The sequence below is a fragment of the Oryctolagus cuniculus genome, chromosome 5 (assembly GCF_051225735.1).
Source record: "Oryctolagus cuniculus isolate XC-2025 breed Fujian yellow rabbit chromosome 5, ASM5122573v1, whole genome shotgun sequence".
Taxonomy (NCBI): Eukaryota; Metazoa; Chordata; class Mammalia; order Lagomorpha; family Leporidae; genus Oryctolagus; species Oryctolagus cuniculus.
In genome coordinates, this window is record NC_142871.1 from 123,376,259 (window position 1) to 123,391,151 (window position 14,893).

At 36.1% G+C, this 14,893-nt stretch overlaps 1 protein-coding gene across 8 annotated transcripts in view; it reads right to left on the reverse strand.

The window, feature by feature from the left end:
• Positions 1 to 2,642: 2,642 nt before the first annotated feature.
• SLC25A27 (solute carrier family 25 member 27) overlaps positions 2,643 to 14,893 on the reverse strand; it is a 32,307-nt gene continuing 20,056 nt past the window's right edge. For 3 of the 8 annotated variants that reach the window (XM_002714467.6, XM_089333224.1, XM_008263008.5), the window contains 4 exons: positions 13,135 to 13,219; positions 11,787 to 11,879; positions 11,096 to 11,198; positions 2,643 to 5,898 (listed from right to left, as the gene is read on the reverse strand). In XM_002714467.6, the coding sequence (XP_002714513.1) occupies positions 5,827 to 5,898; positions 11,096 to 11,198; positions 11,787 to 11,879; positions 13,135 to 13,219 (353 nt within the window). In that variant the 3' untranslated portion in view covers positions 2,643 to 5,826. Of the gene's footprint in view, positions 5,899 to 11,095; positions 11,199 to 11,476; positions 11,543 to 11,786; positions 11,880 to 13,134; positions 13,220 to 14,893 lie in introns of all 8 variants that reach the window. The other 5 variants (XM_008263006.5, XM_089333222.1, XR_011388668.2 and 2 more) reach the window with 4 other exon arrangements.

The following is a 14,893-nucleotide window of genomic DNA, read 5'->3' on the forward strand; positions in this document are numbered from 1 at the left end:
CACAATAGTTGCAGGACTTCCATTCCCACAAGCAATGTACTATGAATCCAATTTTTCTACAATCTCATCAACACTTGTTTTTTTTTTTTTTAATAACAACAATAATGGTGAGTATGCAGAGTACTACTTCAAGGGTGGTTTTGCATCCATATCCATAAGATACTGGTCTGGGTTTTCTTCTTTAGTTAGATGTAAGCATTTTGGAAAAGTAAGTAAAGAAAAAACAATGAAAAGGATGACCCTGAAGTTTCCTGGCTGCAGTACTTGGTGCCTAGGGGCAAAGAAAATCCCAGAGAAACAGCATATTTGAAAAGACAGGGGAGAGGGGATTGTGCAAAAAAATCATTTTAATATTAAAAATTTCAAGCTCACAAATATTGTGGGCCATCCTAGTGGTGATATATAACTGGCATTTGGAAAAAAATGACTAATACTTAAGGAATGAGTAAGGATAAGAAATGATGGTAACGTTTATCTTTTACTGAGTGCCTATTACGTGTTTAGGAATTGCCAGTCTATATGATAGCTGAAGTCACAGAAGTGAGGGAGAATTGAGAAGAGGACCAAGAATAGAACCTTTAAGAACCAAAATTTAATGACTTGAAAGAAATACCTACTGAAGACTGAGAAAGAACAATTAAAAATAGCAGATGGAGGGCCAAGAAGAAATAGTATCATCGAAGTCAAAGTAGAACATGGTATCAAAAAGAAGGAACTAATTCTTGAATGTTTAAAGTAACTCCAATTTTATTCTCTTCATATAGTCAGCCAGTGAGCATGTGCCAGTGAGCATGTCCATCACTATAATTACTGATTATTTGTCCTTTGCAGTAAGAGAACAATAGAGAGTACCCACAGGATAAAAATCATGCTGCCAAATTATAAGCACCCTTTAGGTAATTATCTCAAACTTGATGCCTTAAATGAAGCCAGTCTCTTCTACGTCAGCTATAAAAAGTAAAGATTTTTTTAAAATCATCTTCAACTTTGTAATTAGCATCTTAACTCAAAAACCATGATGGGAAAACAAAAACAAAACCTTTAATAACCAATCAGGCATTTGAAAACATTTATTTTGAAAAAATCACAACACACTATATTTACTCACATATATTCCTGTTACCAGACATTTTCAGCAAACAGACATCTTTAAGCATCTTCATCTGCATTTATCAAACCTTCCAAGAGGCTCCTGCTGCTGTTGACAATCACAGCAGCCTGTTGGGGGTAAAGTATGGGGAGAGAAAAATAATCATGTATTCCTCAAAATTCAGAAATGAAAAAACACTATAGGGGGTGGAATGTGCATTTGTATAGTTTCAATGAAGGCCCAATAGTGATATAACCTCCATAAACATTCTACAATGAAGATTAATGAAAGTACATTGCACATTTATTAAATATTGATCAAGTAGCCAAATTTTATATTATTTAAAAATACCAGATACTAGGTTTTGTGGGAGTTATGAAGGTTTATCTTTAAAATTATAATAATATTGTGTTTAAACACATGCTTTTAAAAATTAGTTAAGTATTTACTATGGTAAAAAAGTTAGCATTATTGACCCAATTACAATTATTTTGAAGGAAGTAGGAAAAAACATGACTTAATTGTGTGTATATAATTAGTTTTTTTCTCTGCCCTCTTCATAAAACAACAAAAACCTGTTTGTAGTTTATAAGGGACAGAGAGATGTATCATGTGGCCCTTGTTAGGGGAAGCCCTCATGCATACTTCTCTAGGTGGGGGTCGGGGGCAGAGATACAGCAGGAACACAGATGTTGAAGCTATTGAAGCTTCAGAGAAGAAGTAGTAGGTGATCATTTGAGATATTCCAGTGGGATTTAACCAATCAAAGTGAAGATGAGTAGGTGGTGGTGGTGGGAGGAGGAAGGTTATGTAGAGGGCACAAGAATAAACACAACACAAGAAATAGGCAAGTGCAAAGCATCCAGGTATGCAGTAAAAGGCTAAGGTCAGAAAAATGGCTGCAGTTAGATTGAGAGGGTCAAGGATTTAAATTTTTATTATGTGTGCATGTGCTTGATGGACTGAAAGTAAGACTAAGAGTTACCTGACAGGATGGATTTCAAGGTGAGATGCTTCACTAATAAATTTGTATTATACTTTAAGGTCTAAACAAATCTTTCTAAATCTTAAAACATGGGAAAATAAATTTGGGAAAAATACCCATGAAACTTTTCTTAAATCTTATTTTTCAAATGTAACATCAACATAATGCCCCCTTCATTACATACATTCAAGTTAATATTCTAGAGGTCAATTACTTCATCTTAGCAATGGAAATTCAAAGTGAAAGGCCTTGTTCGTATTTATAATCTACTCAGAAGTAGAACCCAGTATAGGTTAAAAGTCTTTTGATTCCAGGTCCAGTTTTCTTCCACAATACTTGCCATTCAGTAATATTAGTTTGGTAATTATCTTTAAAGAATCTTGGTTTGAGGAGAAGAGAATTGCTTACTTTCCCAAAATATATTTAACCATCACATATTAAAATTAAGAATTTTTCCAATGGTATTCCTGAAGGAATCTGATTTCATTAACAAAGAAAAACTTGTATGACAATATCAATTGTCAATAAATATGCTTGAAAATTTGAAGATGACTGAACAACAAATTATTTTCCATTGAAATCTCCAGAAATTTGTTTCCTTTTTTTATTAGCAAAGAGAAAGAGAAATTTCAGACTTGTCTAGTATGATAGTACAGATTCTTAAGATAATAAAGACAAAAATTAATGGATTCATGTTATATGTACTATAATCAATTTTTGAATATTTAACAGCAAGAGAATTCTAATGAGAACAGAGATTCACATAAAAATAACATAATACTATACACTACAGCTTATAATCAAAGAGGATTTTGTGTCCTTGAAAGATACATCATTTCTGACTTAAAAAAATGTTTAAAAATGCTATCCCTTAAAAGAGATATGTAAATTCACTTAAAAGGGCAGAGAGCAAAAAACTATTACTATAAAAAAGAATACATATGCTTTTCAATAAAAAATCACTTGAGAAGAGAAAAAATATCAAAACAAGTAAAAGAAACAATTATCAAATGTTATCAATACTGAGCTTAACAGAAATACCAGAGCAGTACTGTAAAGAGGAAGTGAGATTGAAATTAGTACATCATTGAGCATGGAAACAAAATTACGGAAATTTTACTCCTTTTTATTACTTATTTTTGAAGGGAATAATTAATTTCCCTAGTTGGCAAAAAGAAAGCAAAATTTCAAGAGTGAATATGATTTCACTAGAAAGAATGAATGGAATGGGGTACATGTTAGAGGTACAGACTTTGGTCAGATTATAGAGTCAAGCTAAAGCATGGTGGCCACATTCTAAAATTTATGCAGGAGTAAGTTTAGAGTCAGTTGAAATGTATGAGACCAGGAAAAAAAAATGCCATAAAGAAAATATGCCTTTTTTTAAGACTTAGGAGCACTGGACTGGGATGTTGTGAAGATGACAAAAGACATTTACTTGGTGCCTAACTAGTGCACAATAACTGTCAGGTATAGTAATTATAATAATTAGGAGGTCTGCATTTTTATCTGTTCTGCCACTCAGTCACTCAGGAGCATGGCTGTTCTACTTTTCAGGGTTTCAGTTTCAATTTCCTAACATGTAAAATAAGAAGGGTAAAACAGATGATCCCAAGGAATTATTTCAGGTTAAAAATTTCAGTTATTGCCGGCGCCGCGGCTCACTAGGCTAATCCTCCGCCTAGCGGCGCCGGCACACCAGGTTCTAGTCCCGGTTGGGGCACCAGATTCTGTCCCGGTTGCCCCTCTTCCAGGCCAGCTCTCTGCTGTGGCCAGGGAGTGCAGTGGAGGATGGCCCAGGTGCTTGGGCCCTGCACCTCATGGGAGACCAGGAAAAGCACCTGGCTTCTGACTCTTGCCATCGGATCAGCGCGGTGCGCCGGCCGCAGCGCGCTGGCCGCGGCGGCCATTGGAGGGTGAACCAACGGCAAAAGGAAGACCTTTCTCTCTGTCTTTCTCTCTCACTGTCCACTCTGCCTGTCAAAAAAAAAAAAAAAAAAAAAAAAATTCAGTTATTCATGATCCAGATTCCAAGGAATAGTGTCAGGACTTAAGCAATGTTTTCATCCCAAGCCTCCCAAAGAACAAAGTTAATTTTTTTTCATGGTCCAGTTTGCATGCAATTATTCTGATCGAGTCTTTATTAAATTTTTAAAAAATTACAAAACATAACCAAAATTTTCCTTAAAGTAGTTCAATGCAGAACACTTGGGAATTTAAGCACATAATATATATTAAATATATTTAACAACTCAATTACAGATTGACAAATGCAAAGGACATGTAGACCACCTGAAGATCTGAAGAGAATAAACTACATTCTTCAACTAGAAACACAATGAGCCACTGGATGTTAATACATAATAGATTTTAAAGTGTACTTTCCCAATTCAAATGGCAGTGATTATTCATCAGTGCAGGCACACAGGACTTGTAAACGTTTTGTAGTACATCCATGTCCACCATAAAAAAGTCCATTGATAAGGTCCAAGTTCTTTCCTGGGTCTGAGCTTTTTGAGTTTTCCTATTTTAATAGTCACAGCCTTACCTCCTAACCATAGCCATCTATCCTGAAATTACAGTGTTTGGGGCTGGGGAAACAAGTGGTTTGTAGGTGAATCTGAAGAAATCTCTTACTAAACTAAGAAAATGGATTTGATTCAGATTGGAGACAGAATTGTATATGAGAGACAGTTTGTACTCATTACTCTCTAGGGAAGAAGCTTTGTCAAACTAAGATTCAGTTTAACTGCCATTTTTAGTGTGGTTTCTGAGTTCCTTCTTATTTGCCCTTAGGGTTAGAGAAGGAAGATAAAAAAAGGACTCATATCAGAATTGGCTGATTTCCTATCACCCTTAGTTTTAAAATACCACTGAAGGATGATGGTAACAAATGGTGTTTCAAAAAGGACCTATATAGCTGTGTTTTAATCAAATAAGGTACAGTTCTTGCAAATTTTATATTTTACGATTCTTTAGTAGTGACAAATCCGTAACATGTAAATACTCTTCTCTGTTTTCATCAAGATTCCAGGGCTGTGGCCACCAGGGGAAGTTACTACCAGGTGCAGTGGAGTGCTAACCAGTTAACACAGATCTAATGATGGGGCGTTTACAGACACAGCTTCTTTCTTTGAAATCCAAACATCATCTCAGTTTGATTTTTTTTTTCATCCTCTTGGCAAGAAAAATGTACATCAACTGTCTTCAACACTAGGGAAACTCAAAACATTTATTCATGAATTTTCATTTACCTCACTTTAAGTTACAATATGTGTACTTCAACAACAACAGAAAGGTGACTGTCAAACTGCAATTCTAAGTACTGACATAACAGATTAAATGTGTTTCTTAAGGACTACACATATGTTCTTCAACATTCCTATTGTCTACTGCAGGTCTGAGATGCTACCTCCTCCTGGCACTCCTCTAAGCAGGCTCTTCAGCATAGAATAGCAGCATCTCAAAGGCCAAACCTTCTTGCCCAAGGTCAGAGTGGTCTGGGTGTGATTCTTCTTTAGAAAATGCTGCACTGGATCTCACTCGATGGCCTTGTGAGATTCGACCAGATCACTTTTAGACAAAAAGAAGAGTCAAAGAGAACTTGGGTTTCCAAGAAAAAGAAAGTGCTGCCCCCTATAAATCACAGTCTCTGGAGTAAGGTATCTTCCTAAAGAGGTAGAAATAATAGGGGTGTGTGTGTTGCAGATGCCCATATTTCAGCAATACTGAACATTGTATCTTTAAGGGTTTAAAATGGACTGACTCCACTCATCTCTCTGATTTTTTCATAAGTAAGCCAGAACACCAGTGACCAAGGGGTCTGAAAGATTAACCAAAGAAGTTAGTGCATATTTCAAAGCAACTGTAAATATTCTACATATATACATCTTTGCATGACAAAGTCATTTTAAATCAACTTATGCTGAAAATATATATTTTTGTACTTTACCTTATAGCATTTTATAATTTACAAAGCATTTTCACATCTTGTTTATCATGGCTTTCTCTAAAGAACAATTAACCACAGAAAGGAAAGTTGTTACCATCCCTGTTTTACAGATGAGGTCAGCGAGGCTCAGCAGCCAAATGCTTATTATCATGCCGTGCAGTTCTAACACAGGCTTCTGTTTCCCATTCCCTGGTTGTTCTCCGCCCATTCCCCCCCACCCCAAATGATTACTGGCTAAGGGGCTTAAACTTGGGATGCCTGAGTTCTAGGCTGGGGTCCTCTACATATAGTTCATATACATAGCACATGAGACACTTAGCGGCTTGAAAGTGAGGAAGGTGAAAGATTATGCTTTGAGTTATGTCATAAAACCAACACCTGATGTCTCTTTACATATGTATAAAAATTCATATCAAGTAGGGAAAGTCTTGACTTTAACTTATGTGAAGGTATAACTCTATCTAAAGGAATTACAAAAGGATAAGGGTTAGAACAAAATCTAAATACTAAAAATATAAACACTAAAGACACCACAGGAAAACAGAGGGTAAATATTGAAACTGAGAAAGGGTGCCTTGGATCTCATTTCTGTCTGCTTTGGTTTTGATCATCAATGTTGATCAGAAACTCTATGGGACCAGGGTATAGCAATAAGCTTAAATAACTAGAATGTAAAATGTATAAAGCAATATTTGTAACTTATGAGTCTAGAAATATGAAACATGTTATATTAGTAGACTGATAATTTACTAAGCAATGTGTTTAAGAGAACATATCAATCAATTAAATAAAGACATAGATGAAATAAGTACTATAAAGCTGTGAAGATACATTCTAATGACAACAAAAATGAAATGAGCCAAGGATATAATTGCAGGTAGAAGTCTTAGTTAAGAATGGACTGTAGGGGCCAGTGCTGTGGTGCAGTGGGTTAAAGCTCCAGCCTACAACGCTGGCATCCCATATGGGTGCTGGTTTGAGTTCCGGCTGCTCCACTTCTGTTCCAGCTCTCTACTATGGCCTGGGAAAGCAGTAGAAGATGGCCCACATCCTTGGGCCCCTGAGCCCATGTTCTTGGGCCCCTGTATCCACATGAGAGACCCAGAAGAAGCTCCTGGCTCTTGGCTTCAGATCAGCTCAGCTATGGCCATTGCAGTCATATGGGGAGTGAACCAGCAGATGGAGACCTTTCACTCTGTCTCTACTCTCTCTCTAACTCTTTCACCTAAATAAAATACATCTTTTTTTTTTAAAAAGAATGGACTATGAAATTGTTCCTGATTGCTGTGGTAATTGGACTTCTTCCTCATGTTAATGATATTATTGCAGCAAAACCATAGATAAATAAATAATAATCAGGGACTAAGCAAAGCAGGGTCACGTTGCCTCTACACAGTGGGAGGGACTGGGATAGAGTTTTAGTTGGGTTTTGAATAGAGTTAGAGGAAGACTGTACAACCAAAGAACCAAGGAGGTATAAAAATCAAATTTACTGAGCCTGTGTATAGGAGTGCATGTAGACACTATGTTACTTTGCTGATTTCCTCACTGGAATGGTTTATGACCACTGTAAATAATCTAAGTGTGTATGAACCCATGTTTTTTTCCTTTGGTATGTCTTTTGCCAGAACTGTAGGGGAAAAAAGTCCTTTCCCATGTCTATTGCTGGTACCAAACACACTAACAGCTCTCTTGAGTTGGTGTTCTTAAACACTGTTTACAAGTAAGCTCTTCTGTTGATATTCTGTGTTTAGCATGCAAGCCTATGGTTATAACTTGGGTCCTCATAGTGCTTGAGGAGGCCGCATGCTGACCTAGGGGCTTCAGCAACTGGATCACACATCAAGTGTGTTGTACAACGTAAATGGGCCAGATATTCCAGCCTGACCATGAGTCTCCATGAATTCAGCTGAGGTGAAGCTGTATTTTCAAGGACTGTTTACTTAGAAATCCTGAGTTAGGTCTCTCTGAGCTCAAGGTAGTGCACTGTGGCAAATCAACAAGGACTGATAACCCTACAGACCTTTGGTAGATAGCCAGCCTTTCTTTGGTAATACTCCTTCACCACCATAAATTACCTCATTTCTTTCAAAACTTCTGTAACTAGTGCAGTATCTTGAGCAACTTAATATATTTTGTTAGTAAGGAGTAGGACTTTTGACCTGAATGTACCAGCAGTCAGTTCTCAAATTTGCCACATACTAGTTATATGAACTTGAGCAAGTGTCTTAACTTTGAATCACAGTTTTCTTGTCTAAAAAACAAAGATAACTTTACATGTTTTAATATGTTCTTGTAAGGCATAAAAAATAATATACGTAAAGAGCTGAGTATGTATTAAGTACTCTTTTTTTTTTTTTTTTTGGTTACACTTCCTGAGTCTGATGTGTAAAGAGAACAGGTGACATTCAATGACTTTCATCCTTTGAGCTGGGGTATTCTTTCCTGTAATCCCACCTATCCCTGATGTTATATTTCAGCAGTGGTCTTAACCATTCCCCTAGTTTCCCATACTAGAAATATAAAAGTCCTGTTTTCTTTTTTCTGCCCCTCACCTTTCACAAGTAACCAGGTACTAAGTCTTGGGGAGTTAAACATACTTGTCTCTAGATTCTGTCTTCTCTCTGTTTCTACAATCATCTCCTAGCAGAACTCCACCAGGGCGTTCTTTCTTATATGTAGTCTTTCAGTGTATTTTCTCTACTGCTTCCAAAGTAATCTTGCCACCAATCAAGTCTTAGTGCATTATTTTCATGCTTAAGCAGGCACTTACTAAACACACCCAAACTACTAAGCTTGGACCACAAGCTCCTTCCCAGCTTTGTCCTTACCTACTTCTCTAACCTTATCTTCTACTGCTTTCCCTCTGAGGATCTACCCTCTGGCCACACAGAATTTTCTGTAGTTCTTAAAACACAATAAGACTCACACATGACACAATACCTATGCTCATGTTGCTCCATTGTATTTCTTTTAAAAGAAGCCTGTGATGCTTCAAAGCCCAGATCAGATATTGGCTCTGTGAAGCCTTCTGTAACTTTTAAACACAGTTAACTATTTTTATGCCACTTTCCATGTTCATGGAAAATGCATATTATAAAAAATGCATTGATTAAAAATTTGCAACAAAATAATCTTATATTTTAATTCTTTTTTCCACAAAGTTTTTGAAGTACCCATATAGAGCCTCCTTAGTAAGACTACTCTGACACCAGTCTACCATGGTTTAATGCCCTGAATTATCTGACCTTGCTGAGTTACTGGAAGTCTTTACTTTTGTTTCATTCTCTATAAAAGAGGGATATGATTGTGTCCTACTTAATATGTAGGTATTGGGAGAATTTAATGAGTTAAGCCATAAACATGGTTAATGCAGTGTTGGCCGTGTACCAAATTGGTTTGGTAATATTTATTTAGTAGTAATTATTATTTATTTTTCATTGCTTTGTAAGCTTCTCTAGTGTAAACACAGTCTTATTACCTGAGAGTTATCAGCACCTGTAACAGTACTAGATTTATAGAGACCAAATCAAAATTTGCCTTTCCTATAAGAAATATTCACAGCATTGAGGTAATTTCAAGATATCATATTCATATATTCAAGGTCACCAAAATAATGGCTTGTTTTGTTTATTAACTCTGGTATATCAGAACTGGGTATCGAAGACCTCAGATAACTAAAATTAAATTTATTTTACCTTATATCTTCTTCCTTGCAAATGATCCCCATTTTAGGAAACTATATCATGATTAGTTACTCAGGGCAGGAATCTGGGAATGAAAACCACTCCTCTATCTCTATCATATCAGTCTGTTTCTCTCTCCTTTTTGCCTTCTAAATATCTTCTTAATCCACCTTCTTCTATCTCCACTGTTTTATTCTCATCTAAGCCAGTGCTGTCTCTGATTTTTCACTAATCCTAGCCTTTTCTGAACCCACATAGAGCAGAACGTTCTTTCTAAACATGCAGATTTCTTCCACCTGGTGCCAATCACACTTAGAGTTCATATAGACCCTGCCAGTTTGATCTCTCTCTCTCTCTGGCCTCATATTCTGCCTTTTCCCCTTCTTGTACCTGAGCCTTGGCCTGCTGGACTTTCTTCAGTTCCTTGAACTTATCAAGCTTTTGGTCTACTCTGACTCTCCTTCCATATGAAATGTTTCTTTCTGCCTCCTTTATCTGTAAATTCTATTCCCTCTTCAAATCTCAATTCCAAAGTCCATTCTCCAGAAAGGTTTTCTTAATCTGCCAGCACAGGTTGTACTTATTTGCTACATGTTTCAATAGTGCCACACACTTATCCCTTAACACCCATCACGAAAATGTTTCTTATTCAAAGATAAGCATTTAGTATAGGGCCTTCACACGAAGTAGGTGCTCAATTTAAAAAGCATAGATAAAGATACTATATAAATTTTACTTGTTAATTTTTTATTTTTTGAATTTCTAAACCCACAACTCATTTATTCTTTCAAGTATTTTCTAACTTACATAGTACATGAATACTTCATTTTTATGATATTTGCTATGTTACTTAAACATGTCTAATTCTACATTTTAGTTCACTTTAGCAAAAAATAACATCTAAACAAAATAAAAAGGATATAATGCTTTCTTACCAAGCAGAGTTTTATGGTAATAAGTAATTGGTAATGGATAATGTAATATTTGACATTAAAGTAATATTTTATTTAAAACAGTAGCATTTTTACAGGGGAAATTTCTAGTGTAAAATATTTATACCTTTCTCAAATTACTGTATTTCTGCTTAATAGACTACTTAAAGTTTCCCATTACACAAAATCTATCCATTGGCTTTACAAGAACAGACTATCAGCCTATTCATTAGTGGACAGAACTATTTCATTTCACCTTAAGCTACTACAGAAGGCAATAGGACTCTGAGGAGAGGTGAAAGAAAATTTTGAAAATATTTTAAAAAGGAAGAGTGAGCCCTGGTTTGGGGGCAGGGCTATGCTACATACCAGAAGGATAAAGGGAAAATATTTATAGACCAAAAGTAATTTAAGTACAACAAAAAGAAAAAGACAAAAACCCAACTTTACCATTCGCAGCCAAGATGGTAAAAAGCCTTTGTATAGACTCATGAATCCCTCACCCTGAACAGCCTGAATCAGGCAGTCAGTTGATGATTTATATAAAAGTCCCCTAGAAAGGAAATGAGACCTTGATTAAATTTCTTTTGTGTAAACAGATGCATAAAGAAAATGAACAATCTAAGAAAATATATCTTAAGGTAAATATTTTCTGCTAATTCAAAAGAAAGGTTAGTGTTTCTATAGATCCTTCTTTTGAGCTTAAAGATATTTTCAGGTTGATGCTTCTGATTCATCCCACCCTTGGTCTTAAATACTTAAAATTCACTCCACCTGATCTTTTCCAGAAAGAACATTCTATTTTATATCAAATCAAATTCTCCAGGTTACCTGTAAGTCATAAGCTTCTGAAGAAAGTGCTCTGTAAATTCTCAGCAGAGTATGCTTTCAAAAACTCTTTGAAAACAATAAAGTCACAATGAATACCTTGTGTCTAAATAATGACTGTTAATTAGTTTATCTCCCCAAAGGCTTATTACTTTTTCATCAAAGAACAAGTAATTGCATAAAAACAATTTCCCCATAGAATGGAGAAATACACAAATATGTTTCTATCAAGAACAAATACAGGAAGGCATCTTTAAAGCACAATATTATTACAGACATTCAGGCACATGAATACTGAAAACTTTCTATCTACCTTCCTTGTTTATCTCGCGGCTGATTCATTATTCGGCTTTTGATGACATCGGCTGGTGTTCCCAGAATAGAAGCTACCAGTCCAGAACATAAACTATAGATACAAATAAATGAAATTGAAAGAATATGCAGTAGATACTAAATTTTAAGAAGAGGAATTTGATATTTCGAAAGAATGGAATACTGTGTCTATTTTAATATTCTTTATAATAATGCTCTTTTAGCTTAAAATGTTAATTAATTCATTAAAAAAGTAAAAACAAAAAAGAATGTTGGCCAACAAACATATATCAAGCACTGCTTTGTACCAGGCATTCCTTTTAGGCAGTGAACAAGACAGAGAAGATCCTGCCCTGGAGGAGTTTATACTCTGGGGATAGGCAAAGGAGATAATTTCAGATGCTGGTAAATGCCATAAAAAGAATAAATGAGAAAATGTGATGGAGAGTAAGTGGCCAATAGGCAGTCTGGTAAAGGCTCTGGATGATGGCAGAATTGAGTGGTGGAAAGGATACATCTATGTGAAAATGTGGTGGAAAAGTGAGACAAGCAGATGGAACAGCACATGCAAAATATACCCTACTCAAGAATACTCCTAGTGTGTTTAAATGTATATATCCACATTGATATGATGCTATTCATATTCTTTGGGGATTGTCTAAATAGCATAGGGGATTGTAGAATTTGGAAACAAGAACAGAAGCTAAATGAGATCCTTATTCTATTAAGGGCAATAGCTATCTATAACTCATTCCGATGGATAATTTGAAGTTAGGTTGCAAAGAAATTAAGGTACCACTCTTCCTAGAATGTCCTTCTTCCCGTTGCTGTCAGCAAGGAGTCTCAGTCCGTTAATACCTCTTTCTAATTCTACTTCCTTTGTGAAGCGCTTCCAAGTGGTTTTTCCTCCCACCTCTGAAACCTACAGTAACTAGTTACTTTCTTTTAGTATTTACTGTATAGAGTTTTTATAACTGCTCTTCTGAGGATAAGCTCCCTGAGTAGGAATTGGGTTTACCCTCTTTTTCACCCACTGCAGGGTCCTTCACAGTGTCTTTAACATTAAAGGTGCTCAAGCAAATTTCTTTAACTATAGAGAGCAGACCAACAGAAACTATCCCTGGATATACACATATATTAGGAGGTTAAATATCCTGCAACTGTGTCTGCCTCTTCTCCATTAACTGCAATAAACAATAAGAAAATTATTCTTTTATAAATGTACTATCAACTTGTTTAAGGGTGATATCACTAGATTCCTGAACAAAATAGCTAAAGGTTAGCATATATGTCAACTATGGAAGAAAAGGTGATATACAAAAAATGGTCAAATTAAAACTATCACTTACCTTGATAAACCATGAGTCATGATATTGTCCTCAAGTGGTGTATTCAACACCAAGTAGTGTTTCACAGTATCATAAGTGGTTAGATCTGGCAATGGAAAAACAAGGTTTAATTATTCATTCATGCAACTGTGAATGTCTTTTGTGTCAAGAATATGCTAGGTTTGGGGCAGGAATGTGTACCCAGATAAAAGATACCATTCTTGTTCTTAGGCAGAGGAAAGTAGACTTATAGATGGAGGGGAAAGAAAAGAAGAAATACACAGACACTCAACTATATCACTTGAACCTGAATCCAGCTATGCCTACATCAGTCAACCTCTGCACTTTTTAATATTTTGTCTGATAAATTCTTCTTTGAGTCTAAGTTAAGTGGAATTGAGATCCTGTCACTTATTTTTTTTTAACTTTTATTTAATGAATATAGATTTCCAAAGTACAGCTTATGGACTACATTGGCTTCCCCCTCCCCCCCGATGACTTCCCTCCCACCTGCAACCCTCCCCTTGCCCGCTCTCTCTCTCCCCTTCCATTCATATCAAGATTCATTTTCAATTTTCTATATATACAGAAGATCAGTTTAGTATACATTAAGTAAAGATTTCAACAGTTTGCACCCACATAGAAACACAAAGTGAAATATATTGTTTGAGTACTCATTATAGCATTAAATCTCAATGTACATCACATTAAGGACAGAGATCCTACATGAGGAGAAAGTGCACAGTGACTCCTGTTGTTGACTTTACAAATTGACACTCCTGTTTATGGCATCAGTAATCTCCCTATGCTCCAGTCATGAGTTTCCAAGGCTATGGAAGCCTCTTGAGTTCTCCGACTCTTATCTTGTTTAGACAAGGTCATAGTCAAAGTGGAGATTCTCTCCTCCCTTCAGAGAAAGGTACCTCCTTCTTTGAAGACCTGTTCTTTCCACTGGGATCGCACTCACAGAGATCCCTCATTTAGGTGTTGTGGTGTTTTTTTTTTTTTTTGCCAGAGTGTCTTGGCTTTCCATGCCTGAAATACTCTCATGGGCTTTTCAGCCGGATCCGCATGCCTTAAGGGCTGATTCTGAGGCCAGAGTGCTGTTTAGGACATCTGCCATTTTATGGGTCTGCTGTGTATCTCGCTTCCCATGTTGGATCACTCTCCCCTTTATTTATTCTATCGGTTAGTATTAGCAGGTACTAGACTTGTTTATGTGATCCCTTTGACTCTTAGTCCTTTCATTATGATCAATTGTGAACTGAAATTGATCACTTGGACTAGTGAGATAGCATTGGTACATGCCACCTTGATGGGATTGAATTGGAATCCCCTGGTATGTTTCTAACTCTACCATTTGGGGCACGTCAGCTTGAGCATGTCCCAATTTGTACATCTCTTCCCTCTCTTATTCCCACTCTTATGTTTAACAGGGATCACATTTCAGTTAAATTTCAACACTTAAGAATAACTGTGTATTAATTACAGAATTAAACCAGTCATATTAAGTAGAACAGACAAAAAAAATACTAAGAGGGATAATGTATTAAGTTGTTCATTAACAGTCAGGGCTATGCTGATCAAGTCACCGTTTCTCATAGTGTCCACTTCACTTCAACAGGTTTCCTTTTTGGTGTTCAGTCATTTGTCACTGATCAGGGAGAACATATGATATTTGTCCCTTTGGGACTGGCTTATTCCACTCAGCATGATGTGTTCCAGATTCCTCCATTTTGTTGCAAATGACTGGATTTCATTGTTTCTTACTGCGGTATAG